Below are 22,553 nucleotides of genomic sequence, written 5' to 3'. Positions count from 1 at the left end.
AAAGTATAAATTTCAAATATCAAACCTTGATTTTCCATTTTTTATAAGGGACACCATTTTGCTATGTCATTATATTTAATGGGACTTGAGCATACACAGATTTTGTTATCTACGGGGGATCTTGGAACCAAACCCCAGCGGATAACAAAGATCCACTGTAGTACCCTCTGTGCCAGAAATAGCTCTACTCATTGAACTTGGACGTGCAGATGGCACAAAATTTCCTTTCACTTCATTTTAAAACAATTTCACAAGTTTCTTCATATTCAGAACACAGGGTACTGGAGGATTCTAAAAACCGAATATAGGAGAAAGTAATTCTAAAAATTTTCCCATCATTTCTCAACCCATTTCCCTTCCCAGCCATTGGGATGGGAGTTCCTCCACACTGTCCATATTTTATAAATAAAAAGGGAAGAGAAAAAACACACTCAGCAAAAAGGCCACAGATATTTATTTTCCTGTTGCATCACAATTCCCAGTGAATGCCTAGTTTACACAGGTTTATGGACTACAACTTCCAGAATTCTCCAGACAACATGGTCAGTAGCCATGTTAGCTGGTGAGTTCAAAAAATAGTACAAAAAAATTAAACATTTCCAAACTGTGGGTTGAAGACTGTATTGCAGTGACATTTTCTCACAGTTCTAGCAAGTGCTACTCTATAAGTTGTGAGTTCCTGAAGAACTTTTCTAATTGAATTTGAAACAATTTTATATTCACAACCTCCTCTTTTAATATCTTCTGTGAGTAAATTTAATGGATGTGAATGACTAAAGAAATTTCAAAGAAAGAATTGCAGGTATACAGGACAGTCAATGTGGTATAAAGGTTTGGATGATTGATTAAATTTATATTCCACCATTCTGCCAAAATGAGTGGTTTACAACAATTTTAAACTGATTAAGGTAAAACATTATTTTGCAAATGTTAAAAAAGAATTAAATAATAGTATTATTTTTAAAAACATGATTTAAAACAGCTGAAAACACTCAAGAAAGCCAACGTGGTGTAATGTTTTGAGCACTGGATTATGACTTGTGAGATCAAGGTTCTATTTCCTACTCGGCCATAGAAACCTCTTTTCCTAATCCTTCTGTGGTAGAAAGGATATGGAGCCCACATTCCCTTCCAAAAGTGAAGCCTGATGCCTTAATCTCCAGGACTGGTTGACTATATCTGTGTTGCAGGGCATGGCAGCAGTGTGGACAACACGAATATTGGAAAGTGGTGGTTTGCTTCCTGCTTCAAGTGGTTGGCTGCTTTAACTTAGTCTTTCAATGATGAAGAAAAGAATAAACAACGGAAGGTAATATTATTGTTTCATACACTCAAGAATTAATAATAGCATCAGTTACTATAAGATGTGCTGGCTAAGATATTAATTTATGTGCTAGCTCAGCCATCTCCAAACTGATGCCCTTCTGGTGTGCTGAACGAAGACTCCCATGTTATACTGGCACCAAATCAGAGAATGCTAGCACTTCGAGAAGTTCCTTTTTCTGCTACAAATCCTTGAATCCCTCTAGTGAATTCTGTGAGCAGTAGTCCAAAAAAGTATATTTTCTAAGCTCTAATGATGACTGGTCTAGATAAATTAATTGAAGATAATTCTGTCAATGGCCAAATCAACTACAATGGCTAGATATAACCTTCAGGTTGAGAGGCATTATGCCTCTGAATCCCAGTTGTGTGTCTATGCACCTCCAAGTCACCTGTCAACTTATTGTGACCTTATGGACTATCACAGGGTTTTCTTAAGCAAGAAATACTCAAAAGTGGTTTTGCCAGTTCCTTCCTCTGAAATATAGCTCACAGCATCTGGAATTCATTGGTGGTCTCCCATTCAAGTACAAATCAGAGTTGACCCTGCTTAGCTTCCAAGATCAGATGGGATTTGGTGACTTTAGGGCAGCCTTTCTCAAATAGTGGGGCGGGCCCCCCCAGGGGGGCGCGAGACTTTATAAAGGCGAGGCTCTGTTATGCAGAGATGTACTTATAACAATTTTATATACAAATGATACTATTTACAGTCGCGGGGGGGCGCGAAATGTTTTCTTCTTCCTGGGGGGGCATGACAGAAAATAATTGAGAAGCACTGCTTTAGGGTATTTAGGCCTGAATCCTAGTTACTGGAGGGCAAACAAGATGTCATGCTTTACTTGCTGCCTTAACAGAACTGATCAGATTTGAAATGAGATGTTGGTTTAGATAGACTGAATCAGCAAGACTCTTCTTCTGGTTTTGTGTCAAAAAGCAGGAAAATTAACTGGGCAAATCCTGCCCTGACTGACATCTGGATATATCTTCCTCCTTTACCATATGTCTAAGTGCAACAAAGATAAAGCTATCCCCTATATCAGCTGAAAGATGATGCAAATGAGAGATTAGTGTCAATGACCCTTGGAAAGGGGATTCTCAGAGTCTCCAGATCTCTAAAGATCCTGACTTTCATTGTAATGAATCCTCCCCATGTACCAGCCCTCCATTTGAGATCTGAGTGAATGTGTGGCCCTGAGGCAATGGCTGATCTTGAACACTGAGATGCAGCTCCCCCTAAGCCAGTGCAGTGAGTGATATGTCAATTCCGTTTATCTAATTATTCCTGCTTTGAGCCACATAAGCAAGAAAGAGAGCAAAAGGCTGTAATTCCATCTGACAGTCTGCCACGTCACTGATATGTCTCCCTGCCTCCCTGAGTCCTAACAAAATTAAAGTGGCCACAAGCATATTGACAGCTTGACACAATGAGGTCAAGTCACTGTAACAGGGTTTGAATCTTTTGGTGAAGATCAAGGTCCCATGGGGAGACTGGCATAGTATGTCAGCTGGTTCACTATCAAAGCAACCTTTGGCAGAGACCAGCATTGAGGGGGGGTGTATCTTCCAGGGCCAGGAAGTGTATGTCAGCCAAAGGTTTAGTGTAACAGCCCTTTTGTGTGAGATCACTCAGTGATTTACAAAGTATCAAGAAGATATTCAAGATAAGAGGATTGCTACAGACTTCTGCAGGAGAAGTGGCTCACAGTGACAGACAAAATTTTAGGATTTGACAGACTACAACTAGATCTCTGCACTACTACAAACCTTCCCAGTTTTATCACAGTAATTTGCAGATTAATCTACCTTAGATGTAACTCTACAAATGTGTTAATTTTAATTATTTCTCTTCCTTAACAAGAAGGCATAACTAAATTACATTGTATATGTAATTTATTCAGGAATAATTTCACTTCTTGTTTAAAGTTTTAAAGTTTAAAGTTTTAAAAAAAGATTTTTGAAGTTACATTTATAGCCACACCCTTGTAATATGGCCTTACTACATGATGGCAAGGTATACTTTGATGTTGTTGTGTTTGTAGGTGTTGTGGCAGGGGTATATTTTGTTGTGTTGTGTGTTTTCAAGTCATTTCTGACTTATGGCATGCGAATCACAGGGTTTTCTTTGCAGAATTTGTTCAGAGGGGGTTTGTCCGTACCTTCCTCTGAGGCTGAGAGTGTCTGACTTCCTCTGAGGCTGAGAATGGTTTTCCATGGCTGAGTGGATAGCTGAATCCTGGTCTCCCAGTGTAGCCCAACACTCAGACCACTGTCTCAGAGTCTCAGAGGTATACTACATGTTTCAAACACTGGCTTTTGATCTGTATCAGACTGCTGCATTTGGGTGAATTTAAAAAAAGGACAGCTAAAAATAATTGTTTTAAGTGCTTCCAAGAATAAGAGAGCCAGTATGGCATAGTGGTTTGAGTGTTGGACTGTGATTCTAGAGACCAGGGTTTGATTCCCAGCTCAGCCATGGAAACCCAATGGGTGACCTTGGGCAAGTTATACTCTCTCAGCCTCAGAGGAAGATAATGGTAAACCTCTTCTGAACAAATGTTGCCAAGAAAACCTCATGATAGGTTTGCCTTAAGATCACCATGATTTGAAAATGACTTGAAGGCACACAGCATGTGCACACACTCACTTCCAAGAAGCAGGAAAAACACAAAAATGTACTTTAGAAAATGATAACTATTTTTTTTGGAGGGGGGGAGGGCTAAGAACTTCAGCAAGAATCCTGTTGGTGTCTTACACGTATATACTTTCCCCTACAGAAGTGGCTCGACATTTGTGTCTGTGCATTCAGACACATATTTGGGCATATCACCCACTGCATAAAGTTGCCATTGAACACAAGGGTGTGTAAAAGAAACATAACTCCATGTAACTCTACACACTCCTGATGTTGAATTTTGACCTATAACTGTAACTGAATACTTTAAAAAAATAGTTTTCCAGACTCTGCTGATTTCACTGCAAGATGGTTTATGTGACAACATATTGACCCTAAAGTACTGTGAGTTAAGTGGGCATTGTGTGTGTCACACTGTGAAACAATTGTCTGAGTGCTTTGTTATGAGTCCTCTATAGAGCTCATAAATCACTACAGCAAAATTCATGTGGAACCCTAAAAATGAACATACTTACTGAACAATACTGCACAATTGTATGCAGATATATTGAGAAATAAGTCCCTTGTAAGTCCTGCATAACATTTTACAGGAAGGGCAGGAGACCTTTGGCCCACGATATGTTTGTCCTACAGCTCCGATCAGCCTCACTTAGTAGGGCCAATGGCATGTGGATTGATGCAAATCTCTGAGACCAAAGGCAACCAATCCTCGGAAAAGCTATCTTATTGAGGTCTATATTTTTTGAACCAGCTCCTACTCCTTCAGATTGTAAGAACTGTTTAATATTTATTAATTTATAAATGCATTCTTCATTTTTTAAAAAATGCAACAGACCAGAACATGGCTAGTTTTCTCGCACTAATAATAGTAATTCTTCACTTGCAACACTATATGATTAAAAAAGGATTTGACGACATGATGGACCAAACAGACGACCATTTGGCTAGCTATAAATTACGTACATTGCACTTATCCCAGCCAGAGGTGTGAAAAAATCTAGTCACAGCCATTATCATTGAATGTCAAAATTCTGCTTTGCCTTATGAGAATAAATGTTAGGAAATGTTAAGGAAAAAAGCAACATGGGATATACAGTGAAAGAAATAAAACTTGTATGTGAGAGTCAGGATGACTCAGCAAAAGCAATTAGAAGCCACACAGGTGTAAAAGGTAATGTAATTAACAAGTCCTAAATGCCAAGGACAAAAATGCAAAGTGGATAATTGAACACACCTGAGAATTGTTAAAGTGGACAAGGTGAGATGATGAAATCATTAATTGTGAGATGAACCAAGAGAACCAATGAGAATGGTTGCACACGCCCACTGGGTGGAAACTGACAAGTGTGGGTGGTGTTTTGCAATGACTATAATAATGGCTATGAATCCCAATGTATTTTGTGGGTAGTAGTGAGGAGTTGTATTGGATAGTTTTGGAGCTGTATATAGTAGAATAAAGTAGATCTTTTATATAAGACTACTGAGTTGTCTGGTGTCTTGGGTGAAGCTACAAGAGCCAGCTGGATCCTGAAGAAGGGTGAAGACTTCTGTGGAAGCAAGAGTGAGAAGGCTTGGAGAGTTTGTCAGGGTCTTCAGCCTATTCTCTGTAACTCTGCTGCTTTAGAGCAAAGCTTTAACCACTGGCCAAAACTGGTCAGCGCCGGTGCGTAACAAGGTGGTGAGTTCGAGCCAGAGGTGAAGAGCTACAACTCCCATCATCCCTGACAGTTATATGGTGCTCTCACTAACTGGGATGAATGAGTATAATAGACAAAAAATAACTTATTGCTCATAGCAATGAATGTACCTTTATATATAACAATATACACCATGTATAACAATGAAAAATGAGGGAAATAATATTAGGAAATTTCCTAGATTATAGGATTCCAGTATTGATGCTAATTTTCCCAATGCCCCAAACTTTCTTAGTAAATAGCTCTTTGGGAATCCTGCTTCATACCTCTTGTAACTTGGCAAGAACTCGATCATGTTAATTTAGTTTGCATTAAGAAAATGTTGTATGTGAATCTCATCCTGTCTTTCAAAGCCCTTATCAAACAGTTGAAATGCAGAAAGCAAGACCAATATATTTAATCTCTAATTTCTTCAGGAAATATTTTATTTGTTGTTCTTCATAGATCCTCTCTAAAACAGTTCCAACTGCCTTCTCAATGCTATTTGCTTTTTTAAAAAATGATTTCATGGTGGAATTATTGATTGAAACTCCAGGTATGACAGCATGAAACATACCTTATATAGTACCTCCAGAGCGTTACACTGGACAGTTAGAACTACTATTAAGCATGTAAATAGCATTTCATTCTCCAGAACTTGGAAGTAACACTTTACAAGTAATGATATTAACTGCAGTGTATTCCTTTTTGTAGTAACAAAGGTATGATACCATTACTTTTATGAAATAATGAAAAAGTTGGCAACATTGTCATAATTTTGTCTAACAAGTAAAAGATAAACTAATTTCCAAGTAGTGAAGTTTTTAATTTTAATTTAAAAAAAATGTATGTGAGAGACAATGTGGTATAGTGGTTTGAGTATTGCACTAGGACCCTGAGAGGTCAGGATGTGCATTTCTAGTCAGCCATGGAAACCCACTGGGTGACTTTGGGCAAGTCACATTCGGTCAACCTCAGAAGAAGGCAAAAGCAAACCATCTCTGAACAAATTTTGCCAAGAAAACCCTGTGATAAAGTTGCCTTCAGGTTGCTATAAATCAGAAATGATTTGAAGGGACACAACAACAACAACAACAACCTGCATGTACTAGTTTTTTTAGTATAACAATCCAGTTATGTCCTTCTGGTAATCTGTTCCTGAAAAATTGCCATTTCTATAGCTCCCCCTTCTCTTTTCAGACTAATCATAAGATTTTGGCTAGAAGTCCACAAATTCAAGCTAAAAAAAAACAATAAGAAAATTATAGCACTCAGGAAACCTGGAAGTCATGTCAACTCCTAGTTGCTTTTATATTTTGTTCCTCTCACTGTGTTTCTTCATACCTGGTGGAGAAATAAATGCATAGCACAAGCCTACAATGGAATGCATTCCATCTCAATCCAGAACTGAAGTAACTCTATACTATTTGAAAACAGTGACATCCCTTGAGTGACATTCAGATGGATTATGTTCATGTTTTATTTGAAATAAATTATCCCATTACTGCAGGTGGATACGATCATTACACAGTGGACCTAATTGTATCTAGCTGGAGTCAGGAAATTCCTGTTGCTCTTCTGTTCTTGTTTAACAGACACAATAAAAATATTGTTTAATCTCCTGACCGGTGTGTCTCTTTAGCTCTCCATTACAGCTATAAAAACATATCTAATTTATCTTGAAGTGCTTGATTGGTACACATTTCTTGCCAGCAACAGAAGGTAAAGAGATAAAGAGCAGAAATAACCTATAGAGCAAAATACAGATATAAACATTTGAGCATTCACTATACATTATATGTCTACCTTAGTTGCTGGAGTTACATCTACATCTGAAGAATAGATGGGGACTAAGAAGCAAAAGTAGCCCAGGAAAGTAGGGCAGGGCAGGAAAGTGACTACTAATCTCTGTGATCTTTGTGAAGAACTTCCTCCATTTTCATCACTTTCCTGTAAAAATGACATGAACAGATAGAAATTCAAGGATAATTCAGCACTCACCTGGTCGATGATGCAGGCTCTGTTGTTTGTCTTTGTATCCGTGTGCGCCTCATGAGATGGTCTTTCATGGACATCTGTACTTCAGCTGGAATATCTGGAGATGTGTGACTGATCTTCACAGCTGCCTCTAAGAAGCCAAGAGTCCCTGTATCCTTTAACTTGTCAGCCATGGTCTCTTTGTTGTGTTCTGCTGTGTATTGGGAGTCAGGGATATTAGTTGAGATGGTCTTGTTTCTCCAAGGCACCCAGCACAGCTTCCAAAAGAGAAAGAGAAAAACTGCCACCAGAGCCAGTCCACATACAATAACTATCACTGCAAGAAGGCTGATGGAGAGCTCTAGAAGTCAGGATACGACAACAGTGACAAACAGGGGTGTTGGGAAAGAGGGTCGAGATGTAAGAAACAAGGTGGAAAGCAGGGGAGGGGGAGAAAAGAAAAAAAAGTATGTGAGACTCCCAAAAGAACATGGATAGAGATTTTCAAAATGGTGTCTATTCCCCCCCCCCCTCACTTGCCTTGCTAGTGAAAAGAAATATAGACGATTGTGAAGAGGAAAAAACCAATCTCACACCCCAAACCTTTTCTGATTCTGCTGGAATGATCTGATTCCTTCAAACTCCTTCATGACCATTTTTTTTTAAAAAAAAGATTAAACTAGGTGTTTAGCCATGCCAGCTAAAAGAAGGTTGAACATGGGATAATATATATAGAGAAAAACCGTTTTACAATATATACACATTATTCTGCCCTTGTTCCTGGTGTTAATTTGGAATAATATCTCCTCCTTTAAAGTGGTTCTTTCTTTGCAATATAGTACCTCAATATCAGAAGCAGGAAGGAAATCCTCCTTACAACTTCATCACTCTGATTTTGAATACAACAGAATAATAGAAGGGTGTTAAGGACCAACTGATCAGATTCACTGCACAGTATATTGAGTTCTTGTCTCTTAGAGTGGGAAATAATTCGTGGTCTTCTGGGGAAAATCTGGGAGTTGTAGTTAAACAGCAACAACAAATACAACAACAATAACACTTTTCCCAAGTTTTAGAAATGAGGATTAAGAAATGAGCATGTACAATCCTTTCCAGTATAGCAATCTATTCAAACAGGTTTGCAAAATAATAATTCACTTTTGTTATTTTTAAAGCCTTTTCAGCTATTCCCAAAAATGTGATGCACAGGTTATGGTTAAGATTGTTTGACTTAACGTTTTATGAAGAAAACAAAACCAAAATTCTGTGCCAAGCTAGCCAACATTCTGTTATGAGCAAGGCTGGATTCTGTAACATGTGGAGCAATGCCAACACATATGTGTGCTTTGCTTTTTTTGGGGGGGGGGGTATAATTTATTTCACTTCAGACATCAAGATTTTGCTTTAAAAACTTCCAGGTCTAGTGCTACATTCTACATCTTTTCTGGGCTTTTGAAAACTACAGCATACACCTAGCTGATTGAAAACAGCGTCTACGAATTTTTAATCTTGGAAAATGTGTCATTTTATCCAGCCACTAAATAGACGTTTTTGTGGCCATTGCAAATATTAATTCAATGTTCTACAGCCTTTGTCAAACAGAAAGAATTGATTGTCATTTGAGTTTTGCTAATACACTGGTGCCTCGGGTTACGAAATTAATTCGTTCCTCCATTCCTTTCGTAACCCGAAAATTTCGTAACCCGAAAAGGCTTTCCGTTAGCACTGGAAAGCCTATAGCTGCACTTTGCAGCATTTGAATTTTGCGCCGAAATGAATTTCGTAACCCGAAAAATATTTCGTAACCCGAAACAGTTTTTGCCAATCCAACTTTTTCGTATCCCGGAAATTTCGTAACCCGATCATTTCGTATCCCGAGGCACCAGTGTATCAGTGTACAGAAAGGAATGCTAGGGTTTAGTTATATATTTTTTGATATCTTTTACAATCAACATGGAGCACACAAAAAGGGGCAGTATGAAAATTTAAACCATACCATACTGAACTGGAAAACAGCAATATGAAGATGTCAAAAAGATCCTGAAAACAAGATGCCTCCACACTGAAATGTCAAAATAAAAATTGCCACAATGCCTTTTGGAAGAAAAAAAAGGAAGGAAGGCTGTCACTGCAAGATGGGTATTTTGACACCAAACATTGTTTCCTATGGTCTGAAAAAAATAGATTGAAATAATAATAAAGCAACTTTTAAAGCATCAGCAAAAAGAATATGTGCTAGAAAATGCAGGTACAGTGTGAAAAACATAACTTCTGTGGAAAGAAATCCACAAAAATTTTGTTGTGAATGATGCAAAAGCTTCAAAGTCCAGTCCTCAGATTTTCCATGTAGAGTACAGCTGCCACTCAGGGTAGGCAGTACTACTACTGAGCTAAGTGTATCAGTGGTATGACTCAGTATAAAGCAACTTCCTGTGTCCCCGGGCAATCTGAAGTTTTCCTCTAGTACATAGTACCATCAAGCCAAAGGGCTTGTCCAGAATTATAGTGACAGAGCCATGTTATTTGTCATAAGCCACTTTGTCAGGGTGGATTCCGTTGCCTGACAGTACAAAACAGTTTCTTCAGGCAGAAAATGCATCCCTTAAGGGCCAACAAATTGTCAGTTATGTAAATTAAAATTATACTTTCTGGAGGTGGGAGACATTTGTTTTTTCTATTTCAGCTTCCAACATTTCTTACCAGAGCTTGGGGAAAAACATCTTTCGCTATAAATCTCAGAATTTCTCAGCCAGCATATGAGTTATATTCCCCAAAATGTAGCATTTCAAAGGCTCTAGTTTGGGTCAACTGCAGTAGAACAAAATGGCAAATGAGGTGGCAGAATGAATGGTGCCACTTCTCACAACAGATGGGGAATACCATTTTTTAATTTTTAAAAAAGCTCCCTCCAAGTAGAAAAATTATCACATTGGTAGGAAAGTCCAACCTCTTTGCCTGTTGTGCTGGTTTCCGTTTGTGGGAACTTACAATATCTAGTGTAGAGATTCATCTAGACTGGAGAAATAATGAGTTTGGCACTATTTTAAGTGCTGTAGCACCATCCTATTGAATCCTGAGATTTGTAGTTTTACAACATCTTTAGCATTCTATGCCAAAGAGTGCTGGTACCTCACAAAACTGCAAATCTCAGGATTCTGTAGGATGGAACTATGACAGTTAAAGTGGTGTCAAACTGTCTTGTTTATACAATGTAGATGCACCTAGGGTCACTTTAAAAATGTGCTCCATCTACCCACTTGGAGTCTGAACTGGGATAGTCCATTTTATTACTTTCTGCCATTTCATCTATATGTGGACCAGGTGTGAATCTGGTGGAATGGATAGAAGCTAAATTAGTCATCTAGCTTAGTCTAGCCATGACCATAGATAAATCACAATCTTTTTCAGCTGTTTGACACATGAGTTTTCTTCACTTGTCAATATCGAATAGCCCTGCCCAAAAAAACACAAAAAAAAAACAGGCAGTACTTCATGTAGAAAGCTCACAGTACAGCCCTTTCAATTCCTCCTTAATTCTTAGCATCTGTTAAATTGGCTGATTTTTAAACTGTTGTTGTAGCTGTAGAATTCTGACTTTTGCTAGTTTCAAAAATTAATTGGAAAGTTTATAAATTGAGAACTCCATTTATAAATGGGAAAATTTGTTTGTTCTCAAGGTTGCTACCCAAAAAGAATAGAAGGCTGCCTCGATGCTTTTTGGAGAACTCTTTAACATTGTGACATAATATAACTTCCTTTGGGGCATTGTCCAAGTCACTGCAGATTTGCTGGACTGTTGACTGCATTCTGGCATCACTTCATTTTTTTTATTATTTAATTTTTTACATTTTGTTTGTTGACTTTAATAATGAAAGGGCATGGGAAATGAAACTGTCTGCTGCTCCTCTAATAGATCATAATGATAAGCCAGACCAATAAATAGGGTTTTCTGGAAAATAATTGTGTAATTATCCTCAACACTTTTCTCATTCCAACCCCCACTCCTGAAATAAAGATCATGCACTTCAGCACAACTGTAGTTGCTAATGCGTAAGAAGGTTTAAAAAATGTAGTCCTGTAAAATCTTCAGGGCAGAGCTGACTTCTTAAAATGCTGGATGGATCTGCTTCATTCCTCCTTTGCCTTCCCAATTTTGGAAGATGAAATAGGAGTCAACCTGATTATATAATGAGTTGACACTTCACAGCAATAACTGAGTTTTTAAACTGGGACTCAACCTGCTCCCTGAAGTGTTAGCAAGGGATGTACATCTTCAATTATTTTGTTCTCACATGCTAAAATGGAGAATTTCTAAAGTGATCTCCCTGTTGGGCAAGATGACAAGAGTTTTGTGCATTTTGACATCTTTTTTTTTTCTCTTGGACATTTTTTTTGTGAATTTCTTTTGTACAAAAATATGTTTGCCAAAAAGGGAAGTGTATTTTGTAAAACTCTCCAAATCCCCAATATTTTCTGTGCAAAATCACATTTCCACAAAAAAAACCCCTTCAAATATGAATAATCTGACTGAAGTTGACAATTTTTTTTCAAGTTGATGTATAGAACAATTTTTGACATCATTTATTCTTTACATTCCTGATGCTAGTTGAATCCACTTTGCCTCTCTTTAATTTTCTTGTCAGTAGAAGATGAAGAAACATCAAGCCTGCTGTGATCAATACCAGTAAAAGTTCTCCTCCAGCCAGTGCTTTAGTTGAAGATCTGCCTCCACTTGGTGCAGGCATTCCCCAGATGGTGAAAGGACACACAGAATGACCTTCCAACCAGTGCTTTAGGATAGGGGCATAATGGTGTCAGGATACAGACTATCCCCTGGCATTATTGAGTCTTCAGATGAGGTCTTCAGATGATTTCACCACCCACTGTTCCCCATCCCACTACATACTATCTTGAGACTTTTGGAAGACAATTCATCCATCTATGTGGGAAGGAAAGGTTCTGCTAGTAATCTTAATGCTTTGAATTATTTTGCAGAAACAACACCATTGTTCCATGAGAAAGACATTGGCTGATCACCAGCATCCTTGCTGTAATCTCTGTGAAAGTATCCTTGTTAAAATGGTAGACCTTATAAATTTATTTTGTCTGTTAATCATAATACCACTGCTATAGCTTGACTCAGTGCAATCTGTGGTGAATGTTGATTCTGAATGTTGATTTTGACTTTCAGCATGAATCCTACCAAATATGTGTGGTGAAATGCATGCTTTAGGATACCTATGAACACAAGTATTCTGAAGAACTACATTCCACAGCATGTCATTTCACAAGGCACCAGTGTTTTGCAATATAGTATTTCTATTTTTAACTTTTTTGTCAGTCATCCTGGGAATGCTGGTCATACAGGTTCATATGTATTCATATACAGCTATGGATAATAGTAATAAGCACTTTTAGGATTCTAATGATCTGCCATGTGGAAAATATTTTTTCTTAATTTTCTTATGTTTCAGACTATAAATGTGGATAATATTGCAACATCTGTTAACAGGGTACACCCATCTTATTCATGCAAACTGTTTCCTTAAGCATTTAAAAAGTACTCCATCCTCCCCAGAATAGCAATTTAAAAGGATCCACTTCAGACCTATACTTACTAGTTAGCTGTGCTTGTGTGAGAATCTCTAAGCAGCTCACATCTGTTCTAAAATAGACCTACTATGAACATAATTTGCTATACATGCTCTTCTTTAAAGACAAGCCCTCTCCACCATGACTATTCCATTTGATCACAGATCCCACTTCAGAGTTAGCCATAATTTAAAAATTAACAAGGCTTGAAGAAAAAGGATAACTAAAACATTAACAAGAACTTAAAATTTTCATCTTAACAAACACACAACCCAAATTGCTTCATTACAGAAGAGATGAGATAGAAGATCTGATCTCAGCTCATCTGGTTACCTGGTTTTTGAGATTTGGAATAGCCTGCTTACACAATCCAGGCAGGAAACAGCAGGAAACAGTTCCATCCACAGAACTCAGTTATTTGGGACAGCTGACTGAATTTTAACATGGGTTTCAGGGGCATTTATGATTATGACAATAGTATCACAGTCATGGAAATGGTTACACAATTGTAAGCCTAGCCAGCCATTTCTTATTGCACTACAGCTCTCAGCCAGCATGTTTATAGTCCTGGGAAGGGCAAAGTGGCTCCAAGGATACTTTGTCACTTTCAACTCCTCCAGAACCCCCCGTCTGACCTTTGTCTGGACAAAAAAAAGAGAGAGACAATGAATTGCTGTTCCTAGAATCTCCAGATGTAACTATTTACTTTTAAAATGGGTTTTCATAGCCTCCCTGTACCATTTTACCATCAAGAATACCCATTTTTGAGAACCCGAAGTAGACTTCCAGCCAGTTTGGGTATTAGTATTCTTTTCGGTTATTCATGTGGCCTCCCAGCGAGTTGTAGTCCAATACATTGTGAGGGGCCATTTTGGGAAGTTCATCTATCATTATCCAAGTTCATCTATCAGACCCAGGTCTAGGAAAAATTGGGACTATAACTCCCAGAATCCTACAGCCAGCGCCTATGTCTCTACATAGCACCAAAAAAGGGCTGTCTGCATCTGAAAGCTTGCATGTTCTGTCCCCTTCTTCTTCTACTAGTCCCATAGAAATTCCCCAATATGATAAAAAGCACTTCATCTGCAGCACAGCCCTGGGGCTTGTATATCGTAGCTCAATGGGAGGAAGTGTTCTGTTGTCTTTTTAAATAATGAATAAGACTGCACAAGATAAACAATGGAGGTCCCTGGGAGATTTGGCTAATTGCATTCTCTTCTCAGCATTACAGAGACACACACCACTCTGTTGTATAGAGAGCTGAGACCTGGAAAGTTTCCCAGTATACTCGGCATCAAATGCAGCTTCAGGAGAACATGGCTTACTTGAAAGAGCATCTTTGCTTTCCCTCTGTATTTTCCTCTGTCAGAAGTCTGTGGTTTTAAAACTTTTAATGCCAGTAGGTGAAAAAATTATACATACTCACTTTGGTATTGGTAACACACAAACAGTTCCCCTTCTGAGTGTCCAGGAAACCATATTTATTCTTTTTACAATTAACTATTGAATGGTGACAACAACAACCAAAAAACCCACTCAGAAGTCTGAGGGGGTAAACAATGCTAGACATTTGCTGCTGATGCAGACATCAGCACCTGGGGCTGAACTACTATCTCAGTTTATAAGGGTACAGGAGAAATTACTGACTGTATCTTCCCAAGAGTTATCTCCAGGCTAGTTTCCTGACAGAAAGTCTCTTTTAATCACTTACACAAACTTCAATAATCCAGGAGCAATCCTGTGGCACCTACATTGCATTGGCAAGTTCACTGCAAGCCTTACAGAATTTGTGCATTAGAGATATACTGCCCAGGCTGGTGCTGGTTTGAAGAACCTATAATGTGCACTGAATCTCCCTCATGTGCAATCTAATGTGTGATTTCTTCTGGGTAATGGCAGCTTTTCAGAATCTGCTGTGAGACTCAAAATGTCTACAAAGGAACCTCTCATCTGACCAATTATCTCTAAATTAGGAAACAGAGAAAAGTAGATGAGTGTGTGTCCACAGTAATATTGAAAGCAGCTAGAGATTATCAGATTTGTTTTTCTCAGTTTTGTAAGTAGGTATCCATGGAATTTTTTTATCCACAGATTCAAGTATCCGCAGCTTGAAAATATTTTTAAAAATATGTAAATTACCAAAGCAAATCTTGTTTTTGTCATTTTATATAAGGGACACCATTCCACTATGGAGTTTATCACACGGGAGGAATTTCTCTTAATTTCAAATGAAAAACAAGTGAGGCCAGAACGCATTCACATGTATTTGCTAGTTCAGCTAATTTACTTGAATTCTAAATGTATTCGAACTGACTTCCCTATGCCCGAAAATAGCTTGCCATTGCCCAAAATTGCGTGTGATCAACTCTCACGCAATAACATGAAACCCCATGATTGCGTTCGGACTGACTTCCCATTGCCCAAAATTGTGTGTGGTAGTCTATCATGTAATAACGTTAAACCCAATTATTGCGTTCGGATTATACTTCCAATTTCTCTTGTCTGATAACATCCTATGTCATTGTGTTTAATGGGACTTGAACATCTACAGATTTTGGTATCCATGGGGAGTTCCTGGAACCAAATCCCAGCTGATACCAAGGACCCACTGTATATACATTTTTGTATGAATTGCAAGTGGAAGAATGGCATCACAAGACTGGAAAATTGTGAATATCGGAGCAGAAGTATGTGCCTATTTGTTATGGAATCAGGAATTGGGTAAGGCACAAACTTGTTTCCTGCTGCTCCAGTGACTAAGATATGGAGCAATGGATACAAACTACAGGTAAAAGATTCCAACTCAACATTAGGAAAAATTTCCTGATGGTAAGAGCTGTTCAACAGTAAAATGCACTGCCTCAAAGTGTAGTGGCATCTCCTTCTTCGGGGGCTTTAAGCAAAGACTGGATGGCCCTCTGTTGGGAAAGCACTGATTCTGTATTTTTGCACAACAGGGGCTTAGACTGGATGGCCCTTTTGCTCTCTTCCAACTCTATGATTCTATGATTAAAATGGAAAGTACATATATGCAAGCAAAGTGATGCTAAAAATTCTACAAATTTTGGCATATATATGAAGTGAGACATGCAAGATGTCCAAGCTGGCTTCAGGAAAAGAAAATGCACTAAGGTTTATATTGCAAACATACATTGGATAATACAGTACACTAAAGAATTTCAAAAGATAATCAGCCTGGGCTTTACAGACTATAGGAAAGTCTTTGATTGTATAGAACATGAAAGGCTATGAATTGTTCTTAAAGAAATGGGGGTACCACGACATTTGATTGTCCTGATGTGTAACCTGTATTCGGGACAAGAGGCTACTGTTAGGACAGCATATGGAGAAACAGAATGATTTCCAATAGGCAAGGAAGTCAGGCAAGACTGCATTTTATCACCCTATTTGTTTAACTTTTATGCCAAAAATATCATGTGCAAAGCATGATTAGATTCAGAAGAAAAGACATATAAAATAGAGGAATGAAATATGTCACCTGCTATTGAACCTGAAATTCACTCTAATTCACTCTGCCTAATGCTAGGGACAGCCCTGATGTAAAGACCTTTGATTTTCCTACACATGGAAGCTGTAATGCTTACATTAAGTGCTGAAATTTAATATTTTCTTGAACTAAAAAAGAGTAGTTTACACGTCAGATAAGCAGGTCAGCTGAAATTGACATCCTGATATAACTTGATCCTGCTCTCTATTTTATTCAATATGTGATTTTAAGAAAAATACATAATTTTAAGAAAAAAAATCATTAAAATGGGAGTGGTGGGACAGAGATTTGTGTATGTATTTGATATACTGTTATAGATAACACTCAAAACCATGGGAACCAAGGCACCTGGGGCCTTCTCTCACAAAGCCTCAGGTCCGTGATGAAACCAGGAATTGGCAAAGGACCCAGAAGGTTGAAAATTCAAAGTTTTATTCTTAAAACTGGCAAAGAATAATGTCCTCAGTGGATTTCAAGATTCCAAAACTGAGAGACCCAGAACAAGACAAAATGGCCTAATCTTATAGTCAATTACACAAAGAAAGGTTTTCATCACTTTTCATTGGCCAATTACAATTTAAACATACAGAATTCGTACAATCAGAACAGAGATACATGCATACATTAAAACCACATTTCTTACTCTTTACTCCTCCCTTAGGAATCCAGCAGCCTTCAATAGTCTCCCCTTTGAACATCAACAATGTCTCCTTATCTTAAATTGTGTATATTACATCTTCCTTGCTGGTGCAAACTTCCCTTACAGGTCATGATGCACTTTTATGACTTTGCTCCAGTTTTCTAGTTTTCAAACCTCAATTTAAAAAACTGATTTTCTCTTAACCCAAATGACTACATCTTTCAAAGGCTTTTTATTATAACAGGAAAATTCCACCACTACATTCCACCACTACAATACATTTTATTGCCATCTGATGCACCTTCAAGAAAAACAAAGAACTACTGCCAATTTACCTCTTAAGAGAAATGAATGAGAAGCACATTAGTTCTCCTGTCCCTAATAAATGACTTATAATATGAGTGTTAATGTTTTATGTCTAGGAAGTCTTACTACCAAATGATGCCAAGTTTATTATACAACCAGATCATCCAAGAAAAGATCATTCAACACAAGACTAATGTCTGGTGCGGTGGGAGGAGAAATTATTCAGTCTGAGAATACTGAATCTCAATATCTCTGATCAAGAGAGTTGTTTGTTTTCTTCTACAGAAGGCTTACCCAACCCACTGCCCAGCAGGTGGCTGGGCTACAGCAAACAGGTTATAGATCATGGGAAAACTTCTCAAAAACAGCTGGAGGGTGTCACATTGGAAAAGATGGACAAACAACATGTGGAATATCCCAAGTCACTTCAGTATCTTATAAAACACATTTATTGTCTCATAAATGTAGATATATTCAACTACTCTGTCTCGGTAACACATGATAATTTAGATTAGTATTCACTAATAATTATGTTTGAACACATTTATGATCTGTCTTTAATACCAGCTTTTCCCCCTTTCATTACTATTGCCTTTAAAATTTATCACCTTTTAAAATAAAAACCAGGATTCTACTTTTTTGTTTTAAAACAAGCAATTTTGTAAACCGACATAGATATTGAAAGTGCCATTTGAATTAGTAATAATCTTGTTGTCACATTATCCATGCTAGCTTTAATTACTCTTATTTTGAAGAGAGGTGAAAGCTTATTTCCATCTTGCAGAATTCTCATTCTTGTTGCTACAGCAGTAAATGGCAAGCAATTCATATCAAACAGTTTAATATGTCTCTTCTCTCTTTGATAGTTCACCCTGAAACACTGTTGATAAGAGGGCCTCCTCAAGATAAATGGCATGAATGAGGCTCTAGAACTGTGAGATGTGCTGCAAAGGGATACTTGCATATGGTCATATTAATACTTTAACTTTCTTATGTAAATTATTTAGTATCTCCCTAAGGCCTTCATGGCCTTGTTTTGTTTTGAGTATGGAATACAGCATAGAGCCCAGAACCTCTGAAATAATAATAATTTTGTTAAATAATATAATTTTTTAAAAATCAAGGATCTTTTCTCCAAACTAATTGTTTGGCATTTTAAATTGGCTTCAGCCTCCTGGGCAGCAGCCAGGATCTAGGATGGAGGCAGGAATTAGTGCACACTAAATCACTGCTGAAACGCTGGCTGCCATCAGCCTGGGTCCCAGCCGGGTCCAAGCTGTGCTCTGCCAGCACTTTTTAGAAGTCAGAAAGCTTCCCAACTTCTAAAAAGTGCTGGTGGAGCGTGGCTGGGACCTGGGCTGATGGCGGCTGGCAATTCGGCAGCGATTTAGTGTGCGATAATCCCCACCTCCAACCCGCATCCTGGATGCAACCTGGGAGGCTGGAGCCAATTTAAAACACTAAGCAATAAGCTCCTGTATGTGGATGTGTATCTAGTTATAAATTTCAGCATCGGATGTTTTAATAAATGCAGATGGATATAGAAGTCTCTCTCTTTGTACATGACTAATTTATTTATTCTTTATGATTGTTAGAAATAAAATGGATTTCAATGGAAATATTAACTGGCATATCTATATTTTTCTATATGCTGTGGCCACAGATGCTCCACATCTTTCAATGAATAAGTTACCCTGGCATGGGTATTAGACACAGTAATGCTTTTAGCTAGAAAAAGAAAGACCTGATAGTGAAGTGCAACTCTTGCCACCACCAAATGCAAAAAAGCCATTTCTGAAGAGATAAACTCATCAGCCAATGAGAAGCAGCACTTTTAAGCAGGCCTCCCTCAAAGTGGCATTCTTTCCCGGGTTGTTCTTTTGGTTTCCATTTAATAAAGGAGGGTGTGCAATGTGTTGTGAATGTAAAATGCTTTTATTTCCAGTTTTATTTCTTTTATTTCTCAGGCTTTCGTTCTTTCCTCTTTTCTCTTTCAGGCAGGAAAACCTGAGAAATAAAAGAAAATAATGGAGGTCATTGAAGAACAGAACAGGGAAGAGAAGAGGACATGAAAAACAGCAAAGCAATGCCTCTCCTAGGAAGCAGTGATTGCTATCAAAATATACCTGAAATACACAGTTCTTGTCTCATCTTGAAAGCTAGGCAGGGTTACTCCTGGTTAGTACTTGGAAAGGAAACCAGCATCAAGGACCAAGTGCTGTAGGTTATGTTTAGAGGAAGAAACTGGCAAAATCACCTCTGAATATTCCAAAGAAAATCCTATGAAAGTAAGACATATGTTGAGAGCTGACTTGAAGGCACACACTCACATGCACACACAACATAACTGTGGAACTGTTTCTCCATTTCTGCCGATGTCTGACTGAGACTAAGATTTTTATACTGTCAGTGGGGTTGGGTGGCTTTATCTTTTAATTTATAGATAAAACATTGGTCATTTTCTTGCTAGTGAGAATTCAGCTTTTCTGGGATTTATGCAAGTGTTTCTTTCTTCCTCAAAACTCAACATAGGAATTCAGGGGGAGACTAAATCCTGGAATGTTAATCTTCATTTTGGCAAGGACAGTTCCCTTGGGGAGGGATCCTGGGTTAGATCTGTGGTGGTGGTAGGAAAGAGTTCTTCTTTTCCTTCTGTAATTTTCCTTATTTCCTGATGAAATTTCTCTTACTACCCTCCAGGATTCTAATTTCTCTGTAAGAGACATGAGAGTATCAGAAGAGCTGGATTAGACCAAAGGTCTATGTAATCAAGCATTCTATTTTTATAGTTGCCAGCCAGCTGTCCCCGAGGGAAGTCACAAACATGAATGCAATTGCACCCTCCCATTCCCTACCAATAGGCATACAGATACATACTTCCTTTGGTACTGGAGACAGATGATTATATGTCATCATCACTACCATTAGTGGCACAGACAGTCACTATTATGACTAGTGACCAGTGATGGCCATTCCCTATGAATCTGTCTAATCCTGTTTGAAAATCTTTGAAGTTGGTGGCCATCTCTACATCTTCAGACAATTTCCCAGTTCAATAATGTGCCTTGTGAAGAATGTTTATCTGTTCTGAATCATCATGCCACATCATTAAATGATGGCATGTTCTAGAAGTCTAGTTCAACATCTTTCTAAATGGCTTAGCTGATGGAATAGAAGGCATGCTTGTCAAATTTACAAATGACACAATGTGTGTTTGTGTATGTGTATGTAGCTAATACTCCAGAGGGCAGGATCAGAATTCAAAATGACCTTGACAGATTGGAGAACTGGGTCCAAACTAAGAATAGAGAGGTCTTTAACAGAAACAACAGAATTTCAACAGAGAGGTCTTTAAAAAGAGGTTGGATGGATAGTTTTCAGGAGTGCTTTAGCTGGGTATTCCTACATGAGAGCGGACTGGGCTAGTTGGACATTGTGGTGTCTTCCAGCTCTAAAGTTATACGATTCAATGAAATAAATATTGTAAAATGAAATAAAAATATGTTTTTAAAAATGTAATGAACTGCATAATGGAGAAGCAACTCCACAATATTTTTGTTGTTTTGTTGTGGTTTTGATCTTTTGTTGTTGTTGTTGTTGTTGAAATGAGATGTTGTTTATTGCTTGTTGAATTAATGTGCCATGAAATAAAAAAAAATTAAAAATGAAATTTGCTCTTTCCAGGACAGCTGCATCCTGGGTTGGTGTCTGCATCAAGATATGCACCAAGTAGTGTCTTGTGGATTGAGCAGGGGTGGAGGTGGGGCTGCTTTCCCCTCACCATTTGTGAGAAAATACCTTTGTGTTTTGTCCACCACCACAACTCCAACCAAAGATCCTTTGGTTGATCAGTCACTCTCAGGTCAGACCCATTTTGCGTACAAGTAAGGATTTTTTGATAGAGTGCATTGAATTACAGTAATCTCCATTGCCATTTTAATACCATTCCCGAAGTTTGGGACAATCCTTCTGGTAGGCTCTTTTGTTGTTTTGTTGAAAGCATTCTATATAATTTGGTAGGTTTAAAAAGAAGAAGAAGCAAACTTGACCACTTCAGTTCTTACCTGTAACTGGCAAATGTATTATACATTTTTAAAGTTTGATTTTCCCTTACAAGGCAAGTTGCAGAGAGCAAATAGTGGGGAGAAAGGCTTGGATTCCTTTCTCTACTTCACAGACCCTCAAGCTCCTATTTTTTAAAAATGTAAAAGGGGAACAAAGTGCAGCTCCAACCCTTTTGTGCCCCAGTCTTCCTCCCCAAAAGGTTATGCATTCTGGCTACCACTTTTGAAGTTCAGAGTAAAGCCTGTAGAGAATTCACTGCCCCTCTGATAGTGTGGAGGGAAGGGGGAAGGAAGGAAGGAGAGAGAACTGGGACGGGGATAAATAGAAAAAATGATGAGAAGTAGGCAAGGGACTAGGAAATGAGGAAGAAGGAGATGGGAGAGAAGGAGAAAAATCATGCAAGAATTGTGGGTGGGAGGAGGAAATGGAGAGAAAGACAGATAGGATGGGCAGTGAAAACTTTTAGCTAAGGAGTTTATCACATGGGAGGAATTTCTCTTAATTTCGAATGAAAAGAAAGTGGGGCCAGAACGCATTCACGTGAATTCACTAGTTCAGTTTAACATCCCTCCTCAGTTTTTGGTAGATCCACCCTCTCAGCACTGTCTTTGTGCTTGTGGTGTGACCTATGGGAGCATGATTTTTTTTAAAAAAAATGATAGAAGATTTGATTCATTGGTTATACATCTACTTGCAATCAATGAGGCAAGTAGCTGCAAAACCAATGAATCGAATCTTCTATCAATTTATTTTAAACACACACACACACACACACACACACACACATAGTTCCCAAGCCAGGCTGCCGCTTACGTCACTGATGACACACAGATG

At 38.2% G+C, this 22,553-nt stretch overlaps 1 protein-coding gene across 2 annotated transcripts in view; it reads right to left on the bottom strand.

Moving 5' to 3' along the window:
• Nucleotides 1-22,553, bottom strand: part of SYT6 (synaptotagmin 6) — a 208,004-nt gene that overhangs the window by 92,753 nt on the left and 92,698 nt on the right. The window contains exon 2 of one of the 2 annotated variants that reach the window (XM_042461406.1): nt 7,633-7,969. In XM_042461406.1, coding sequence (XP_042317340.1) covers nt 7,633-7,969 — 337 coding nt within the window. The remainder of the gene's footprint in view (nt 1-7,632; nt 7,970-22,553) is intronic. The other variant, XM_042461407.1, reaches the window with a different exon arrangement.

The sequence above is a fragment of the Sceloporus undulatus genome, chromosome 4 (genome assembly GCF_019175285.1).
Source record: "Sceloporus undulatus isolate JIND9_A2432 ecotype Alabama chromosome 4, SceUnd_v1.1, whole genome shotgun sequence".
Classification (NCBI taxonomy): Eukaryota; Metazoa; Chordata; class Lepidosauria; order Squamata; family Phrynosomatidae; genus Sceloporus; species Sceloporus undulatus.
Note: the sequence above shows the minus strand (reverse complement) of the source record. Positions and strands in the feature narration are given on the sequence as shown.